The 21,939-nt window shown below is 40.1% G+C and overlaps 1 protein-coding gene across 3 annotated transcripts in view; it reads right to left on the bottom strand.

Moving 5' to 3' along the window:
- The window catches only part of LOC147608237 (cysteine--tRNA ligase, chloroplastic/mitochondrial-like), a 46,310-nt gene extending 38,854 nt beyond the window's left edge, over positions 1 to 7,456 (bottom strand). For 2 of the 3 annotated variants that reach the window (XM_086789253.1, XM_086789254.1), the window contains exons 1-2: positions 7,012 to 7,456; positions 370 to 433 (exon numbers count right to left, since the gene is read on the bottom strand). In XM_086789253.1, the coding sequence (XP_086645379.1) occupies positions 370 to 433; positions 7,012 to 7,424 (477 nt within the window). In that variant the 5' untranslated portion in view covers positions 7,425 to 7,456. Of the gene's footprint in view, positions 1 to 369; positions 447 to 7,011 lie in introns of all 3 variants that reach the window. The other variant, XM_086789255.1, reaches the window with a different exon arrangement.
- Positions 7,457 to 21,939: the final 14,483 nt, after the last annotated feature.

Genomic DNA, 21,939 nt, shown 5'->3' with positions numbered 1-21,939 from the left:
ACAGTCCACCTATTGACAGATGCTTTTACAACACCCCCTACTACCCAACGACAGCTTATACATGATCTCTGTTGCTTGGCAACTGCAACTGCCAGTTGGCATGGCCCCGGACTACCTCCTTTTCACACGTGCCTATCAAGTAGCGCTTATTTTACCTTGTTCAGATGCATCTGGCCACACTCAGGGCTTCAAGAATGTCAAATTGTTTTCTTTCAATTCTATCTTGTCATTACCTTGTTTGAGCTTGGAGCTTTCTAAGCTGTTTAGAACAACACGGAAGCATCCCTGAAAACATACAAATTTCCTCCTTGTAGAAAACTTATCAGTATGTCTTGCATCAGTAAGGTAAGCGAATTGTTGTGGCTATACCTTATCATCCACGTCAGTAAAATTGCGGACATATTTGACTTCGTACCCCAAGTGCATCAAATATCTGTCAAAGCCACCTACAACAAAGTCAAATTCCATATTAACAAAACACTTCAGAAGAAAGAAAGCCCAAGGACTAGACTGGAAGAAATTGATAGTAAGCTCAAATGCAAACCAATAATTCCAAGCAGAACATAAATATATGTATACAGAAATGTGTTGTGTGCATGCTCTTTATGTCCAAGAGTTTGTCTTGCTTGCTTTAAAGGAGCTCGAATGAATGGAGCTATGCAATATGGGGCGTGGATGCTTTACCAGTGGGCAGTTATGCACCAGCCCTTGGATGCATGTCATGTCTACTAGGTATAATACATGATAGTTTAAGAGAGATTGTAAGAGGATACATGCAATGTATACAAGAGAACACTCACAAGAAGTAAGATCCTTCACGGCACAAAACATTAAAAATTAAATTGCACAATAACACAGATAGAAAAGAAAACTGTATTACTGAAGTGATACAATGGATGGCAAAGCCCTATAACCGTGTGCTCCTGTGAAGGGATTCGATGGCTGCTCCAGAACTGCTAAGATAGAGGTTGTATGCTAGTAGAAGCTAGGGAGTAAACTCACTATGATGCATGATGAAATGTGTAGAGAAGGGGCTCGCCGTGTATCCATATAGACCTTTATAGATGGGGCAGCCATGGCATGACCACATAGGTCTGCGGTCATAGCAGTCAATGCCACCATCCGCGATGTAGACTCCACCCATGTACTAGAAACTGCTATTATGCAGTTACCCTACCTCCCTCACCCTTATTGTTGCATGCATGCACAATAGGCATTGAATCCTAACTCCCCTGTATATATGTAACGTAACCCTCCCCACTCAAGTGTACAATCACTACCTTTCACTAAAAATGACTTTAAAAAACACACAAAAACCCAAAAACATATTTGGGTCGAATCAACAATCTTTGCATCAGCATGTTCCAGGATGGTGTTTAGGGCTGAAAGAAGACTTCAGAGCTTCTGCATGTTACACTCAGTGCCTCCTCTGAAAGAGAGACCACAGTCCAAGGTACCGGATAAGTATCGGAGAATCCTCAGAGCGGCCTCCCAATGAGAATGCCGAGGAGCGGAAGAAAACTGACTAAGACCACTGACACTGTAAGAAATGTCGAGCCTGGTGTAAGTCAAATAAATAAGAAAACCAACAAGCCTCCGGTACTGTCCTCGAAGAGGGCAGAGGGATCATCACAGGAGAGCTTGGAGTTAGGATCCATCGGACAAGAAATTGGATGGCACTCGGTCATCCCAAATGTTTGCAAGAGTTGCTGCAAATATCTGTACTGGCTAAGAAACACTCCATCAGAAGACTGATAGACCTCCATCCCAAGAAAGGGAGAAGTCCTAAATCAATCGTCTCAAAGGTGAGAGCTAAATCGGAGTTGTTCAATCTTGGCAAGATGTGAGCCAGTGATCAATAAATCATCAACATATAAGACAATCAAGCAAAGCAAAGCATCCTAGGCAGATTGCTGTCTACAAAGCATCTCTGGAATCCAAGGGAAAGAAAAAATGCATAAATCTTATCATACCACGCCTTGGGTGCCTATTTCAAACCATAAAGGGCTTTGTGCAATCTGTACACCTTACCCTCATGTCTGGGAACCTGAAAACCTTGAGGTTGTTTAACATACACCTCCTCATGTAAGTCACCATTAAGAAAGGCAGACTTGACATTCATTTGGTAAACCGGCCAGTGCTCATGAGCAGAAAATGCAAGAACTGTCCAGATGGTGGTGTATCTGGCTGTAGGAGCAAAAGTTTCCTCATAATCCACACCCTCAATTCGAAAGTACCCCTTAGCAATCAATTTGGCTTTGTGTTTGTCCAAAGATCCATCAACATGAAACTTGGTCTTAAAGACCCACTTGATCCCAATAACCTGTCGATGCAGAGGCCGGTCCACAAGCTCCCATGTACGATTCCTCTCATGTGCTGAAGAATCGGCAAGCTGATGAAGTTCCATATAAGAGAGATGAGAATCACGAACAGTGGTTTCCAGCCATCGTGGAATCTTGGGGGCAATCCTCCATTGCATAGGAGCAGGAGGAGGAGAAGAAGCCAGAGAAGGAGGAAGTGTGGGTAAAGAAGTTAATGGTGGAGAAGCTAGTGGTGGAGTTGGGGTGGCTGAGGAAGGAGGAGGGACCTCGATGGTAAGCTTGGATGAGAGCGAGAGTCATATGATGAGGGTTCAACAAAGTGAACATAGCGAGAAATCATCAAGGATCGCGACTTTGGATCCTATAATTCGAATTTCGTAAGCTTTGGAATGAGAGCTATATCCAAGGAATTTGCACTTCCTGGACTTGGGATCAAATTTGGATCTTTCAAAATCAAGGATATGAACATAGGCATCACAACCAAAAACCTTGAAATGAGAGACGGAAGGTTTCTGTCCAGTAAAAGCCTCCTCTAGAGACATATGAGAAACTGCCTTTGTAGGAGTACGGTTGATGATGTAAACAGTAGTGCTCATAGCTTCTCTCCAGAAAGAGGGAGAAAGATCAGAAGAAGAAAGCATGGTATGGGCCATCTCCTGAATAGTCTTGTTCTTGCGTTCAACCGCACCATTCTACTGAGGAGTGTGAGGTGTGGAAAATTGAAGGCTTATACCTTTCTATGAGCAAAATTTATGGAAGGCTTTGGAGATGAATTCTCCTCCATTGTTGGAATGGAATTGTCGAACCTTCTGTGTGGTCGCAGTCTCGACCAAAGTCACCCACTCTTGGAAGCAGGACAAAGCTTGAGATTTTTCTGCCAAGAGATTAACCCAAACTTTGCATGAGTAATCATCAATAATAAGCATAAATTCCTTGGCTCCTCCTTGGGTAGTAGTCCGCATGGGGCCGCACAAGTCCATATGAATGAGCTCCAGAATATGAGAAGCCCCGATGAGAGGCCTCATGAGGAAAGACGTCTCGGTGTTGCTTGCCATGAAGACAAGCCACACAGATGGAGTGGGAGGGTTTCAGTGGTGGAAGACCCTCGACATTTGCTAAGAAACAACAACTGCAGAGCAGTATAATTCAGATGCCCGCAGCGAGCATGCCACAAATCCGTATCCACATGAGCTACGAAGGCATGATAGCTGTGAAGAAGTTGTAGCAGATGAGATTGGGACTCAGTCAAAGAGCCTCCAAAGTCCTTCAACCGATAAAGACCACCTTCTTCGATACCTGTGGCAACAATCTGCAAGGTGCTAGTGTCGATGATCTCGAGGATGGAATTGTTGAAGTAGACACCATATTCTTTCTCCGCAATCTGAAAAACTAAGAGGAGATTGCTGGAGAGCTTGGGAACATGAAGCACATCCTGAATGGTAGAAGACTGGCTCGGGGAAGAGTTAAGTCGCACATTACCAACCGAAGAGGCCTCCTAGTTGGAAGCATTACCAATGGACACCGTCGAAAAGCTGGGACGAATGTCATGAAGAATGGTCCTGTCAGGAGTCATGTGAGTAGCACACCCACTATCAACCATTATCCGTAAGACGTGAGGTGGAAGGAACATGAGAGTCAGAGGGAAGTTCCTCAATACCGATGAAGACAGTCTCCTTGGTGGAAGAGGATTTTTGAGTTTGGTTGGTGGATGAAGAGGTTTGATTGGGGGGTTTCTTAGCAGAACCACCTTCTCTCTTCTTCTTGCGACAATCAGGCTGAATGTGACCTTTGAGACCACAATAATGACAAGTAAGCTCTTTATGAGAGGGATTGTTGGCAGATTTGTGGTCACCTTTGTTGCTCGTGGAAACCTTGGACTGCTTGGACTGCCATTTGCTTTTGCCCTTAGCCTGAAGAAGGGTCTCATAAGTACCCTGGCTAGTCTTCTTTCTCATGGCCCTATCGTGACGCATGCCGACAATGGTATGTAGATCAGGAGTAGAAGAAAGAAGTGATATAATATCACAAAAAGCAAAGAAATTCTCGGGCAATTTGGCGAGGAGCCGATTGACAAAGTCCTCGTCAATAGCTTTGTTCCCCAAAGAGACCAACCGCTTTTGAATGGTTATGAACTCCGTATAGAATCCATGATGTTAGCAGAGTTCTCATGGTGATACCTCCTCTGAATGGTATCCCACAATTCTTATGCAGTTTCCTCATCATTGTCATCAAATTGACAGCAATAGAGGGTTTTATGTTGAAGAAGATGAAGGCATGAGCCCTTGCATCTTTACCCCAGGCATCAATCTCAACCTAAGGAGAAGTAGCATCGGGAGAGGCATTAGTACCAGAAACAATGCCCCATAGCCAGTGATACTGAAGGAGAGTCTTCATCTGTAGTGCCCAATCAAGATAATTGGTTCCATCTAAGATGGATTCCTTGGGAAGTTGAGGAATGGATAAAGAGATGACACTCAGTGTAGAAGCCATGGAATCCTCCTCTTGAATTTACAGCGGAAAGGCTGCAAGTAGGTACCAGGGGGTGGCCCACTCCTCCCTAGATGCTAGTGAGGTGAAAGAAAGATGTACAACTGGACTTCTACCGGAGATCAAGGCACACAGGTGAAGACGGGAGCCAACCCAATGCGCGATGAAGTAAGGGAGGGAGAGGCCGCTGGTACGATGGGCAGGCGGGCGGAGGGGCGGGCGGAGTACAAAATTATGGGAGAGGACGCTGGTCTAGCGGGCGGACGGGCGGGCTGAATACAAAATTACGGGAGATCGTGGAAGAGCAATGGGCATTTTGCCCTATATAGAGGGGTTAAGTTGTCCAGGTGCGGGCAGAATACAAAAGTACGAGAGAGGCCACTAAAGCTCCTCCTCCTCCAACTCTGGCCTTGGAACTCCAACCATAATGAAATCAGCCAAATCATAAAACTCCAGGACAGACTCCATCATTACCTTCCAGATGCCATAGTTGATCCCGTCCAACTGTCGGTCCACCGGGAATGTCGGGAGGGTGGGGATCTTCACATGCTTCTTAGCCATCTCAAGCAAATCTGCCATCTCGGGAGGTTCACAAGGTCTTGACAAGGGAGGGTGGCTGGGAAAAAAAAATGAAGAAGAGGCTACAACTGCTTTGCAAGGTGGCTGTCCAGCAATGATGGCCGCCTTCTACCTACTTCTCCACATCCCGAACAGCCCATAAATTCTCCAATCAGCACCAAAAAATAGCAAACCCTCAAGCTCTCATTGTCTCCAAGCTTCAAGCCACCTGGGGCTTTGATACCATGTCGGAATGCACAACGGAAATGAGACAAACTGTTGTGAGAAAGAAAACACAGAACTGCAAGAGAGAGCAGCTGTATAAACTCTACTATATACACAAGAGATCCGGTACAAAATGGTGTGGGGGGCAAGGCATGTAATATATACTACCTGGGGCAGCGGCCAGTAGCAACTAGGCTGACAGCCCCCAGATGGGCCCACGACTACAATATGTCCAATCGGCCAGCACATGATCAAGTCGGCCAACAACACATCAATCGGCCAGTGAGACAGATCAGATCGGCCAACACAGAATAGTCCCCCAGAACCAGAAAAAACAAGGAAATATATGGACAATGAGGAAAAACGGAGAAAGCTCCTAACCAGGCGGGCACACCCACGACATAGGCCCGAACTCCCTACTGAGTAATAATGGTACAGACAGAAAAAAAATAAGGGCAAAAAGGCCGCGATTAAGATTCTCTCCATCCGGGGCCCCTATAGAAGGCTAACAAGCCAACTAGTGATGGTGTCTTGAGCAGATGTATCTCTATAAGTTCCCAGGGTTGATTATTGTCTAAATGCTTCAATGCATCTAAATCTTGATTAGAAGTTATCATTTCTGATGAAGTATTGAGAAGCCTCACGCTTTGAAGAGATCCATGTAGCCACGCAAAGCTAGTCTCTTAATGTAGACCATCAAAGTGAAGACTACAAACAAAAAAATGTAGAAAGCTTCATGTTCATCCTCTATAGTTATTAGTGAAATCTTCTTCTACAAAGGGTTAGGCCTTTGGTGCACAAATAGTAGAACTTTCTTCACTTCACCTCTTGATTTTCCAATGAAAGATACGCACAAAAACTCTTGTTTGAGAAATCTTCTTCTACGATCTTCTAGCCCCGGTCTAAACTCAAGATTTCTCCTACTTCAATGATGACATTAGCCTCTTCTAATGTCCTTACTGATACCACCCTTGTATTCTCCACCAAATCAGCACATCTTGAAGCATTCCTCCTATTGACCACCATCACCCCATGAGATACCCATTGCCTCTACTCTCTACATATAGAAAAGAAGGAAACTAGGGCAATCCTTGCTTAATTTCAACAATTGGGCATTACGCTTGAAGCTCCATTTGCTAGATGCAAGTGGTAAGGACCTTGTGTTACCTCTAATCGGTAAGTAATCGTGTTTGGATACTTGTTTAACGTGAGAAAAGTAAAACTATCGGTTTCCTGGTCTGGAATGAGCTCGTTTTCAACTTCAGCTAATACTTGAAAACACAGCAGCAACAGACATAATCGCTGAATGCTTATCCCCGAGTTACAAACAGGATAGAAGCCGACCTCGGCTATTTCTGCCAAACATCAAAATTCACTGTGTCGCCAGCCATAAACTCAAGCAAGCATGAAAGAGAAGTACCTGAAAAGGACATCAAAGCTGACATAGACTCTGGCATGGCCAATATGGCTGTAGTCATAGGTAGTCACGCCACACACATACATGCCCACCTTGCCTGCAACCAGAGGCTGGAATCTCTCCTTCTGCCGGGTCATGGTGTTGTACACATGAAACTCACCCTCCTTGGCGGCCTCCTTCGTCTGCTCCTTGGCAGCCATGTCAGTAGGGGACGCAACACATGGGGCCGCACAGAAATGAACACGTTTTCTGCTGCCAGAAGCATTGATTGGATGTGGGTAGCTGTGTACAAGAGGACGGACTAGCCTCTCGAGCTTGGCAGGAACGCGAAGCAGATGGTTGTGCGATAGCCTGGTGAAGCTGCACGAGAGAGTCCGTTGTGCCAGCAAAGTCGACGATTTCACTATGGACTCCATGGTTCCAGCTTCTCTACCTCCCGTTAATACGAATTAGGGGGTCGCAATATATTTATATAATTTATCTTGGCAGATAAATTCAATTTATATAAGTCCTTAATCCACTTAATTTATATAAGTCCTTAATCCACTTTAAAAAAGCAAGAACTATTCTCTCTCTAAGGGCTTTTGCATTAAAACCCTCAGAGAGAAAACAGTATGGGACATAAGTTTCCAAGTGGAGCTCTAGGTAGCCGATGGGACATGAGCTCAAAACTTGACTCACCCCTCCACTCCAATGAAGGGTGGAATAACGATTGTGTTGGGTTTTTGATTCTCAATAATTGTTTTTCAAAAATCAGTCCCTTACACACCACTCCTCATGTCATCTTACATTTCTACAAAGGCAAGCTGATAAAAAGATTCATTGGAGAGAGAGAGAGAGAGAGTTACACACACACACACACACAGAAGGAAATGCAACTTGTTTTGATAAAGCAAACTGCTTTAACTTCTAAAATCATCGAGATTCTGAAAATGATTAGCTTTTATTTTCATTTCTATTGATATTTCAAAGTGATGCACTTTCATCCTTCTAATAATGTTTGGGGATCGTTTTAACACAGCTAAGAAAAATATTCTTATCTCCATTTTTATCTTTGTCTTTCCAATAGGCATTTCAAGTGCATTTCAACACCTCAAATTTCAAAACCATTTCACTTCAATTATTTTAGAAATCATCTTATTTCAATTTTGTTATGCGTATGTGTATGCACGCCATGTGTGTATGTTTATATGTATATGTGCATGCACAGGTGTGTCTATGTGTATGTGTGTGTTTTAATTTAATAATCCATTAGTGAGACCTTGCCTTTAAAGTTAACAAATTGTGTAGTCGTACTCAATTCACTACAAGAGAATGCCATGTTTCTAGCATTTACACCACTGCTATTATGAAGGAAAGGGCAAGTATCGAGGCTACAATCTACTAATAGTTTTGCTAGTAAAAGTGCAGCTAAGGTCATGCTACTACTTGTGTTGGTGTATAAGCATTGTTATAAGTGCCTCATGAGACCATAGGTACTATCGCTATAAAATTTATTTAAATATTTAGGACAAACATTGGGAAATTCTTTCAAGTTGCTCCATTTTTTATAGCTATTTTTTTAGAACCTCTAAATTATGAAACCTTGAAGAAAAAATCATTTCACAAAGTAATGAACAATAAAGAAAGCATGCATATATAAGACACAAATCTTAACAGTACAGAGTTCAAGGACATTTAAGCCCTTCTACAAAAAAAAAAATAGGGTAAATTGAAAGCAGCCATAGAAAGCATGCATATATAAGACACAAATCTTAACAGTACAGAGTTCAAGGACATTTAAGCCCTTCTACAAAAAAAACAATAGGGTAAATTGAAAGCAGCCATAGAAATTGGGTTAACAAGGCCATTTAGGGTGCCAAGTGAGTTGCTTTTGCAATATAACATATTCCAATCAACATTTAATTTAAATAAGTCTTTATGCACAAAGAGCTAAAGCATTGTAGCTTATGTAATTGGTTTTGTGTGAAGAGGTCAAACGAGGTTGGGATCCATTGGGATGGGTTGTCTCGACAAGTGACAAGAATCCATCGATGAGAAGCAACCATAGAAATTGGGTTAGCAAGGCCATTGAGGGTGTGAGCTTAGCTACTTTGCAATATATCATATTCCAATCAACATTTGGTTTGAATAGCGAGAAAATGCACACATCGTGCATGGCATTTTACCATATGGGGGTAAGTTGAAGAAGAGGTTAAGGGGGGGCATGTATCCCTGGATGAAGATGTATGCACAAGATTAATGCACTAACACAAGAGGATGTTAAATAATGAGTCTGTTAGCATGGTAGACCATACTACCTCTTTGTCAACTTGTTCAGGGTGTAGGTGGCAATAATGAAAGCCATCATGTAGTGATGTTCATGGTTTGTGGGTTCAAGTTGACAAAGAGGTAGACCATACTACCTCTTTGTCAACTTGTTCAGGGTGTAGGTGGCAATAATGAAAGCCATCATGTAGTGATGTTCATGGTTTGTGGGTACTTTGGCTGATGATGTTAGTCCGAGGTAGCCGTTTAATGCAAGGCTAGTCGAGTGTCGGGTTTCTTGAGTACAGAGATTGGGTTTTCCTTTAAGTGGGTGAAACTAATTCTCCAAGTCAACTCCTTTCTTCTTTTAGCTAATTTCTTCATATTGTAGCACTTTTTGCTTTCTTCGGCTCATTTAACTACTTTCTTTGACATCTTTATTGAGCGATGATGCATGAAAGTCTATACATATATATTGTGAGACCCCTACCCCTCTATCTATGGCAGTGAAATCATACTAAGGGTAGATCAACTGAATTGCGACCTCATATTACAATGTCATAATGCTTAGTTATTATGCCATCTTCTCTTAGTCCAGTCCACTGACAACAACAATCCCTATGTAAGAAAGGTGAATGATTCCTCCACGTGTTTTCCCTTCATAATTCTCACAAAAGCGAGTCACATAGAGCGGCTCCCCGAGGCTCAACAAGATGTCCTTATACTCCTTGATTATGAAGGTAGCTCTTCTATCCTTGTTATGATTGCCAACTAAACTACTTGTCCCAAATTTTTCTCGTTTTAAGAACACAAGTTTGCTTTAATTGGAAAGTACTTAGAACTCGGGTCCACCTGACTGCCCACTTTCCAGGGTTTGATCCTTTTTCTTATACTTTGACCATATCCATAGGCTCAGCCTAACCCCGTTGTCCAATCCCATGGTTCCAGAGTTCCACCCAGCACTAGACCTATGGAGCCGATGTGAACTCACGCATCCATAATTGAAATTTACCACTCTACTCACACATAGCACTTAAAAATGTGTTCACGTAATCCTTTGGAAAAATAGTCCTTTCAAAAGAAAACATACATCATACAATTCTTTTCATAACATACATATATCATGTGTCCGTGTCATATATCACATGTTATAAGTAACACATCAGTGTCACAGTATTATCATAAATCACCTTGTGTGATTCTTAGTCCAAGATGATACACACCAATGAGCCTAAACACTCTTGGACTATCGTGACGACCAGAGGAGCCCTACATTGTGTCACATTCACCTCAACACAAGTGCCAAATAATCCTAGGAGTCACTTCTATTAGTTGTCACATATCCCAGAAGCACAAACACTCCATGTACTGGCACCAGGAGCCACATATGTCTAGTACCAGCATGTATGCTTGGCCACCAAGCATGACCCTACCCATTTCACTCTAGAGCCAATTCCTGTCCATCACACCAATTGTGTGAGGAGCACACCCACATTCGGTCAAGAGGAATCAAGGTCTCAGATGACCACCTTTGTGTGATGCACCCCATAGATAACACCTACACGGTAATCCATAAACCTATTTGGTACCTTTATAGGCTTCTACAAATAAACACATATACATCACACATGAATACAATGTTTCAAACAGTTAAGCAAGATTCCAAACAATATACACCATATTCATATCCAAAGCATTGTAAACATTGCAAGCTTGACAAGACATCATAACTCTCCAGTTGAAACTCTGAACAAGTTGAGTTCCTCTAGCCACAACATATCATGGTGAGGTCTTCTCAAAATTCTTCCCTTCTTGGGATCATTTCCAAGTCTTAATTCCATAAGTAAATCCAATCAACTTTACTTAAGTTTCTTTACGTAAAAAGAAGACCATCTTAAGATCATTGGCCTACTTGTCTTATCCAGGTCTTATGTTTATGTCAAAAATATCTAAGGATCTTTCTATCATTCTTAAGGAATTTCCTTCCTTGAAGGGTCTCCGTTCTCTCGGTATCATCTTTACAAATTTGAAGGACTTGGCCTCTATGAATTTAAGCATATCTAATCCTTGCTTTTCACTCTTAAGGAATTCCCTTCCTTCAAGGTTCCTTAAAATATCACAACTTTAATTTCTTGGTCTCCATTCTCTTCATATCATCTTCACAAATCTCAAGGACTTGGCCTCTATGAGTTTAAGCATATCTAAACTTTGATCTTGGACCTTATTTATCACTAAGAATCATTTGATTTGGTCTCTTTAGTGTGCTCAAGAGTCTCTTCTTACGATATAATCTCTCTAGAATTCTCTTCATAAATTCTCTTTCTAGAGTTTTATCTCTCTAGAATCCTTTGGTTGTTCTTGCACCAAATACTTTAAAAAGAATTCTAAATATTAATCCTAACAAACCCTAATTAAGTTAATATATTTTTTCCATCTTACTTTCTCTCTCTAGGTCTAGGGAAATTCCTAAGTTAATTCTAATTCATCATATTACTAATAATTTACTCTAAAGGCTAATCATGACTCGGAGTCATCTCAATTTGAAGCATTTAGACCAACTTTCTCTCTCTAATTTAGTTTATTTATCCTAAGGTTTTTCTGACAATTTAACTAATTAATAAAATTTTTCTATGGTTAGGAATAGGCTATCTCAATATCTAATTTCCTAAGGTTGATGATTAATTTAAATAAAAAATACCAATTTTTAATGCAAAAGGATGAAAAATTTACAATATATGGATAATAGATAGTTGTACCTTAAGAAATTGGGTTTATCCCTATTGTGACCAATGGATAAACGATTTGACTTCTCCCTCTTTCAGAACCCCACAAATTTCTTTGTAGATCCCTATGATTGTACAAACTCTAATGATCCATGGCTTACACCGCAAATAATTTGTTTAACCCTTGACAGTCTAACCTAAAAGCAAATTGGCAAGTATTGCACTAAAAACTAAGCAAAAGAGTACTCTCCTAGCTTGATGAAAAACTAAGCAAAAGATTACTCTCCTAGCTTGATGAAAAACTTGTGGATGTCTTATAATGGGGACCTTTTAAACATGAAAATGATGGTTGCATGCCTCTCATGTACCATTAGTCTTCTCAAATTCGTAGCCCACCATATCTTTATACCACTTCACTTTAATCTTCATGTATCTACCCATTTTCTCATGCACTCAACCACTTTACATGCATCCACCCATATATCTAGTTAACTATCACATCTTTACATGCCTAAACTCTTCGATTAGTTCACTTTGCTTATCTTCACATTAATTACTATTTTCTTCCAAAAATTAACCTTAAGGTATTTGTACTCACCTTTTAATCTTAGATTATTAATCTTTTACCATGCTTATCTTCACATTAACTACTATTTTCTTCCAAAAATTAACCTTAAGGTATTTACACTCACCTTTTAACCTTAGATTATTAATATTTTATCCATTCAACTTGAATTTAATTAAATGTGCACTCTATTCACATCCTTTGCAAGGCTAATGAACACATATTTCCTTGCATGTTTTTATGAATATTTTTTATTATTTACTTTTTCTTAAAATAATTCTTATTATTTCTTGATTTTTAACCAAGGCTAACGCACACATATTTTTTTACATATTTTTATGAATAATTTTCATTATTTATTTTTTCTTTAAATAGTTATTTTATTTCTTTAAAAAAATTATTTTCCTCTTTTTAAACCCCAATGTGGATAGGGGGCACATGTGCACATTGAAATCCCCAACTTAATTTTTGCACATAATAGCTTGATTATTAATATTAAATAATTTCTCAGTCTTCTAACTTTTCATTAAAAATGCTCACCTTATCAAATTCTCATATTCTCTCACTAGAAATATACATCCAGAAATCAATTTCTCAGCTACACCAAGATAAGGGAAGAGGGATCTTACATTCTCCCCCACTTAAAGATCTAAGATATCCTCATCTCATGTAGACTGGGAATAATCTCTTCTCAACTTTTCTTCTTTCTCCCAACAAGTAGCATCCTCATGCGGAAAAAGCTTCCATTTGATCAGATACTCTTTTAAGATCATATTCCTAAGGGGTTTTACTCTAACGTCCAAAGCTGCTTTTAGTTCCAATTTTTCTTGTTCTAATGGGAAAAAGCAACTTTCTCATCATCTAATAAATGACTCGGATCTAGAACGTACTTTAATAAACTCACATGAAAGACACTGTGGATCTTAAAGTATGGAGGAAGCAAAAGTTTGTATGCTTGATCTCTAACTTTCACCCTGATAGCTTCTTGTACTTCCCCAAGAAGAGCGAATTTCTCTTGGGTCACATACAAAGAAAGACCATACCACCTTCAGCAAATTCTTGGGTACTGCACATCAGATTAGCGTATTGCTTTTGTCTATCTTGAGCTGATTTGATATCCTTCTTTATAGTCTGTGCATGATCCATTTCATCAAGCATTTCTTTTAACACTTCTACTTTGATCAGTGGGTTAGACCAATTCAACGGTGTTACACAATCTTGTTCGGAAAGTGCCTTAAATGGACTTATCCATATGCTTCGATGCATTATAAGAAAATTCTACTAGATGTAAATAATTCATCCATCTTTTGGATTCTCGTCCCACAAAATGCTCGAAGAATTCCATCCTCTCACTTGAATCCTTGAACTTTCTTTACTTCTTGGACTGTCTTACTAACACACAATCGATATTGAAATATAGGAGTCCATCCTTTCACATGAATCCTTGAACTTTCTTTACTTATTGGTCCATCTTTCTTTCCGTCTTAATCAAGGCAATACCAGGGGTAAAGAACTTATCTGATCTAATCTTCTTCTTAATCTCAACGAGTAAAGGATTTTTGTTGCCATATATATAGGCAGTGATGTGTGTGAACACACTTAGGACCGCCGGGGTACTTTTTCCCTCTTTAGGAGGTTTTTTTCCCCTGGCTTGTATATACGCCATCCTTCTAGGGCTAACTAATCTTTTGTACATTGACACAATCTAATACTTTGTGGTGTGTGCATTCTTGCTCCTTCTTCTCCAAGCTTTGTGTGCTTTCTTGTAACCCTGATTGGTATCAGAGCAGGCATCGGCTCCCAGGGCTATGCCGCCAGCACCCTCCGACTCACGTTCTCCGATTGAGGTGAGTTTTCACGAGCGCTTGTAGGTCCCTATACTCTGCAAATTAGCCTGTAGAGCCATGCGTTCTTAGAAATCGCATCTGAGGTCGTTTCAGGCTCCGTTTTTGCATTTCAAGTTCTGCACAGGTGTTTTCGTCATTTTCTGCAGAAATTTCGACAGTGCAGTTTTCTGCAAAACAGGCATACGTCCTCTATTGTGGATCGTGCTACATAGCACGAGTTGTTTTCTGTTCAGTCTTTACTTCATTACAGGTAGCTTTTGCATCAGTTTCAATCAGTGGCCATGGCTGATAACAACAATGATGTATTTCGCATGTTGTCTGCTGAAGACAAACTGGATGGAGACGGCAACTACCCACTTTGGGCATACATGATGCAGCATGTTTTGGTTGCAAAAGGAGTGTGGAACATTGTGCAGGGTATGGATGTACGTCCAGATTCTGTGGATCTAGGATCTGTTGAGAATGTTGCAGGTTCTAGCAGCTCTACTGTTGCTGTTGTTTTACCCACTGCTGAACAAGCTCGTTGGGATGGTAAAGATGCGCAGGCTCATGCCTTGATTGCACTTTCTGTCAAACGTAACATCATCCCACATATTCGTTCAGCTAAAACAGCAAAACAGGCTTGGGATATTCTAGCTGGTTTGTATGCAGGTCGTAACGAGGCAAAAATCTCTTACCTGCGTAAAGAGCTAGAATTGAAGATTATGCAGGAAGATGATGACATGAATGTTTTTCTTGCTGAGATTAAATATCTCAAAGAACAGTTGATTTCTGCAGGTGAGATTATTCCTGATCATTCTCTTATGCAGACTGTTCTTGATGCTTTACCTGAGACATATCAGACTTTTGCTTCCACGTGGAGACTTCTTGCTGAGGACAGACCTGCTATCAAGTATGATACTTTAGTCAACAAGCTCTTGCAAGAAGCGCAGTCCAGGCAAAACAGGGCCAGGCAGCGTGCAGTTGATCAAGCATTTATTGCTGCCCAGCAGTAGAGAAGAAGTGGTAAGGCAGTCCCTTCCACTGTTTCTTCTCCTATTAGTAGGTCCGCAACTTCTTCTCCTTCCACAGGTAGCAACAATAAGTCTGAGAAGGCTCTTGATAAAGGCAAGAAAAAGACCAGGTGCAACTATTGTAAGGCAAATGATCATGTTATTAAGAATTGCCCTAAGCTAAAGGCTAAAGAGGCAAAGAAGAAAGAGTCAAATGCAGCCACAATAGCAGATGCTTCTACAAATGCAGATTCTGCAAATGTTGTGCAGGATACAGAATGGGCATTTAGCGTGTATTGCCAGTATAACCCATCTGTACATGATGCATGTTTGGCAGTTTCTGTTGACTCTAATGTATGGTATTTTGACAGTGGTGCTACAAAGCACATTACCTCGCATCGTGATATGTTCACTTGTCTTGAGGCTGTTCCTAATGGGAATACTGTCACATATGCCAATAATGCTTCTTACCCAGTGAAGGGCATTGGTAAAATTATGCTTACTGCTGTAAATGGCAATGCTTTCACACTTTCAGATGCTTTGTATGTGCCAGGGATAAAGAAAAATCTATTGTCTGTCTCTGCGCTTGCTAGATTTGGACTTGTAGTCAAATTTGTGGATGACAGATGTACTATGATGCTATAATCAAGAATGGTACATGGTCTTTGTGTGATTTGCCTATTGGTAAAAAGGCCATTGGATGTAAGTGGGTTTTTAAGTTGAAACGAAAGCCAGATGGCAGTGTTGATCGCTATAAGGCTAGACTTGTTGCAAAGGGTTATGCTCAAGAAAAGGGCATTGATTTTGATGAGACCTTTGCTCCCACTTGTCGTATGACTACCATTCGTAGCATTTGTGCATTGGCAGCTCATAATGGTTGGAATGTACATCAGCTCGACATAAAGTCTGCGTTCTTGAATGGAGATTTGCATGAGGAGGTGTATGTATCGCAGCCTCGTGGTTTTGTTCAAAGAGGGCAGGAAAACAAAGTGTGCAGGTTGAAAAAGGCTTTATATGGTTTAAAGCAAGCTCCACGAGCTTGGTATGAAAAGATACATGCATATTTGACTGCACATGGGTTTCAGAATAGTCCAACAGAAAGCACTTTGTATGTTAAACGTGTGGATGGTGTATATCTAATCATTGCTCTCTATGTCGATGACATGCTGCTCACAGGACCAAATGAGAGTCATATTGCTGATTTTAAGGCTGATTTGAATGCCTCTTTTGAGATGTCAGATTTGGGGCATTTGCATCATTATTTGGGGATACAATTTAAGCAGTGTGATGGAGGTATTGCTTTGTGTCAGACAAAGTATATTGAGACATTGTTGTGGAGATTTGGCCTTGAAGACTGCAAGCCTATTGCTACTCCAATGGAGACAGGTTTGAAGTTGAGTCTTCATGATGCTAGAGATCACTTTGATGTCACACTCTATCAGACAGCTGTTGGTTGCCTCATTTATGTATGCATTACGAGGCCGGACATTCAGTTTGCAGTCTCACAGGTAAGCAGGTTTATGCATAGCCCAGGGTCTCAGCATTGGAAGGCAGTTAAACGCATCTTTCGCTACTTGAGTGGCACCATACATCTTGGGTTGTTTTATCCCAAGGGGGGATCATTGCCGCCAGATTTACATGCTTTTTCGAACTCAGATTGGGCTGGTTGCTATGACACAAGAGTGTCCACAAGTGGTTTTTGTTTCATGCTCGGTAGCTCATGCATATCTTGGTTGAGCAAGAAGCAACCTACTGTGGCCACTTCTAGTTGTGAAGCTGAGTATAGGGCAGCTTTCACAGCTACGGTTGAGTGTGTGTGGCTCAGACGGCTTATGGCTGACTTGGGGGTTGGACAGGAGTCTGCCACCTCTATCTTCACTGACAGTCAGAGCGCATTGGCAGTTGCAAGAAACCCAGTTTTTCATGCTCGCACAAAGCACATTGAGGTGCATTATCACTATGTCAGGGAGAGACTCTCAGCAGGAGAGATCAGCTTGACCTATGTGCCAACATAGGACAACCTCGCTGATCTTTTCACAAAGGCGCTTCCTCGTGAGAAGTTCGAAGCTTTCCGCAAAGCTTTGGGCTTGCTCCCCTTTGTGGATTGATCTACTTCAGGCATGGCACTCCCCTATACATGAGTGCCAGCTCTCGTTCACACCATCACTCCCAGGGGGGATTTGTTGCCATATATATAGGGAGTGATGTGTGTGAACACACTTAGGACCGCCGGGGCACTTTTTCCCTCTTTAGGAGGTTTTTTCCCCCGGCTTGTATATACGCCCATCCTTCTAGGGCTAACTAATCTTTTGTACATTGACACAATCTAATACTTTGTGGTGTGTGCATTCTTGCTCCTTCTTCTCCAAGCTTTGTGTGCTTTCCTGCAACCCTAATTCCAACAATTTTAAATAATTGTTATCACGAGTGAGGAGGCCTTCTTGCTAAGGACATCAATGGTAACCACATTCTCTTTGCCTGATTTATGCTTAATCTCAAAATCAAACTCTTGAAGCATTTGTATCCATCTTCTTTACCTTGTGTTAAGATCATTCTGGGTGAAAATCCACTTTAATCTCTTATTATTTGTAACCAAGGGGTGAACTTATGTATGAGAAGATAGAGTCGTCTCAAAGCTTCAAGGCATGCACTATTGCAAGTATCCATCTTCTTTACCTTGTGTTAAGATCATTCTGGGTGAAAATCCACTTTAAACTCTTATTATTTGTAACCAAGGGGTGAACTTATGTATGAGAAGATAGAGTCGTCAAAGCTTCAAGGCATGCACTATTGCAAATAGCTCTAAGTCATGGACAACATAGTTCCTTTCATGAGATCTTAATTTTTGAGGCTCATAAGCTATGGGACATCCTTCCTACATTAGGATTCCTCCAATAGCGAATCTACTAGCATCAATAATGACTTCAAAGGGCTTCCCAAATTCTGAAAACTTTAGCATCAAATTAGTCACTAAAGTAATCTTTAGCTTATTAAAGGCACTTTGACATGTTGTAGACCATCGGAATGGAATATCTTTCTTGAGAAGTGCTGTTGTTAAAGGAGAAGCAATCTTAGCATATCAGAGGATAAGGATGCCACTTTGTCAAACCTAGGAATCCTTTGACTTCCTTTACCATCTTTGGTTTTGGGGCCATAACACCTTGCACCTTTTGGCAAAAGCAGATATACCATCTCTTGACACTATGAATCCTAGATATTCAATTTGGTCTGTAGCAAAAAAGGTACCTTTACTCTTCTTGGCAATTTTTTTTTGAGTTTTTCCAAGACTTTACGTACATACTTCTCATGATTAGTAACATTCTAAGAGTAAACCAAAATATCATCAAAGAAGACTAAGACATCTCTCTAAAGATTTTTTTCATCAATTAAAGGTAGCATGGGGAATTGGTTAATCCGAATGGCATTACCACACGAACTCATAATGTCCATGCTGAGTGTTAAAGCCATCTTAGGAATATCCTACTCCCCCTCCTATTTTGATTTGATAATATCCTGACTTTAAGTTAATCTTTCTAAATATATAGGCCCCATGCAAATGATCTAACAACTCATCTATCCTGGGAATAGGATACTTATTCTTAATGGTAAGGTAATTTGACCCTCAATAATGGTAAGGTGATTTGACCCTTGATAACCAATACACAATCCCATCCTTCTTTTTATGGAAAAGAATGGGTGCGCACCCCAAGGGGATACACTAAGCCTTCCTCCAAAAGTTGCCTCAATTGTTCCTTCAAGCTAATTTCTTTTCAAATGGCCATTTTATAAGCTCTTTTCATAGTTAGGGATCAATTTTATCTCATGATCAACCTTAAGAGTTGATCAACCTTAAGAGTTGAGAGAGATCTTCACGAAATATATCAACATACTCACTTAATCATTCAGGTTCCTTTATATCTGCCTCTTTTCTTATAGGATTGAACTTAACAATATAAATTGCTTGCTTTTTCTTGAGTCCTTTCAATAACTTAGTTAGATGTTTCCTTATTTACAGATTGTAGGGTGGGAGCAGACAGCTTGTTTCCTTGAAGATCCATAAAGGAAATGGTCCCTTTGTGAATATCCGCTTGATTCTACATGAGCCAATCCATCCAAAGAATCCATTGTACATCCCTAAGGATAAAACTCTAAGCATACATTCCATTAGATTCCCTCTTAAAGACAGCTTGTTCCTTTGAAGATCCATAAAGGAAATGGTCCATTAGATTCCCTCTTAAAGACAGCTTGTTCCTTTGAAGATCCATAAAGGAAATGGTCCATTTGTGAATATTAGCTTGATTCTACATGAGCCAATCCATCCAAGAATCCCATCGTACATCCCTAAGGATAAAACTCTAAGCTTACATTCAATCTGATTCCCATTCAAGGAGAACTGAATTACATCTGTCTCTTGGTGTGTGAAAAGAACCTTTCTACTATCTCTTGGTGTGTGAAAAGAACCTTTCTGTCTCTTGGTGTGTGAAAAGAACCTTTCTACTATCTCTTGGTGTGTGAAAAGAACCTTTCTACTATCCAATTCCACTTGCATTGATTTACCCTACTTCTGGTTTATTACTAATTTAAGCAAGCATCCAAGTGAAATGAACAAATGAGTACTTCCTGAATCAAACAAAAGCTTAGATTTTTTACGCTCGCTAGGTCCATTAAAAGCACCTGTGATTGCTGTTCTACATGTGGGACAACATCATTACTTCTTAAATCTACATCTTCAGTTACCGTCACTGAATCATGCTCGTCTCTTGGTGTGTGAAAAGAAACTTTCTACTACCCAATTTTGCTTACATTGATTTACCCTACTTCTAGTGATTACTAATTTATGTTAGCATCCGAGTGAAAAGAACAAATGAGTGCTTCTTGAATCAACAAAAAGCTTAGAATTTTTACACTCTTTAGGTCCACTAAGCACTTGTGATGATTGGCTGATCTACATGGATAAATTTATTACTTCTTAAATCTACATCTTTAGTTGCCTTCACTGGTGCATACTAGTCATCTCATTAAGGACAACATATCTCCTTACTCGCATATATAACCTTTCAGCTCTAAAGCATAACCAATGAAAATGCATTTGTCTACACTTCCAACTTGGTTCTCACTTTATCAAGAACCACTTTCTAGTGAGACACATCTTGTTTAATGCTTCTAAACTTTTGTTCAAGTGTTAATGTTCTGCTAGCATCTAAAATACTTACCCTCATTCCTAAGTTGGAACTGTAGATGTGAAGGGAAAGAATCATCTCCTTTAGGCTCACTATCTTCTGATACTTGGCTCCAATCATGTCCCCTATTTCTCTTTAACTTTGGCATACTAGAATAAGATAGAGCTCATTTTTTGAGAGAAGGCAAAAAAATATTATACTAGGCTATCTCCTTAGAAAAGGCTTATGTAAAATCCTCATCCATCCTAACTACTTCTAATGAATAGAGCTTTGCATTCTTTACTAATTTGTCCAAGGGAGGATCCAATCTTCTGACAAAGGCTCTCATCATCCATCATAAGAGCATAAGATTGATAAGCCTCAATAGGTTTACCTACTTGAGATAGCTCTAGCAACTCGTTCATCTTCTCCTCTTAAAATAATCGAGGGAGATAAAACCTTTGATGTAGGTAAGCCTTCATGTCTTCCCATCTCAGTAGGTCATCTTAGTTGAGATGGTTAGATTCAATGTGGTTCCTCAAACTATTTCGAGCAACACTGGTAATCTTCAATCTAGTAAGAGCCATCTTACTTTTATCATTGTACTAAAAAATGTCAAGGTACTCATCCATGGAATTGGTCCAATTGAAAACTTCCCCTCTGAGACCTATGAAGTGCTCCATTGACATCATTACCCAGTGCTTCAATTTTAGATACAACATTTTGAGCTTGACGTGCCCGCGCCTCATGATTCTTCTAAAAGAAAAGATTCTTCTTGAATCAAAATCTTAGTAATGATTATATAACAAGAAAAACATGTCTTTTATTTCTTGAAAATATATTTATTGCATTGCCAGGGAAATATTTCAATCCTAGGATCCAAAAAGCAAAAAATGACAATATTGGCCTACAATTATAACTTTTTTACGAGGTAGATATAGACTAAGAATATTTAGGTTGGTTAAATACTCTTCTAGGGTAAATAGACTTTTGCCACAAATTCTATACTCTTTTAGAAAATCTAAGCTCTCCATAATCATGGCCAAGCTCAAATTCAAGGCATAGAATGGAAGATAATCTATGTTTATCATCATAATAATTTTTTTTTCGTCCTCCTCCCACTAGTGACACCACACGAATAGCGATTGATATGGTTGCCTAAAATAATATTCTCAAGTGAGATAGAAATTTGTAGCCATTACTCTGTCCACTAGCCAAATGCTCAAACTCAACTTGGATCTTTTGTCTTTCTAAGGAAGAAGTCAAGTTTTGGGCCATAGTGCATTTTTCATTTTACACAACTCAAAATAAAAGACAAGATTCAAACAAAAGACAAGGCAATATATATTTTTTTCCAAAAGTTTTATTTGAGTATATCGAAAAAGGTCATCAATGACC

Source organism: Cibotium barometz, chromosome 53 (genome assembly GCF_041138505.1).
Source record: "Cibotium barometz isolate CiBa-2024 chromosome 53, ASM4113850v1, whole genome shotgun sequence".
NCBI classification, from domain to species: Eukaryota; Viridiplantae; Streptophyta; class Polypodiopsida; order Cyatheales; family Cibotiaceae; genus Cibotium; species Cibotium barometz.
Note: the sequence above shows the minus strand (reverse complement) of the source record. Positions and strands in the feature narration are given on the sequence as shown.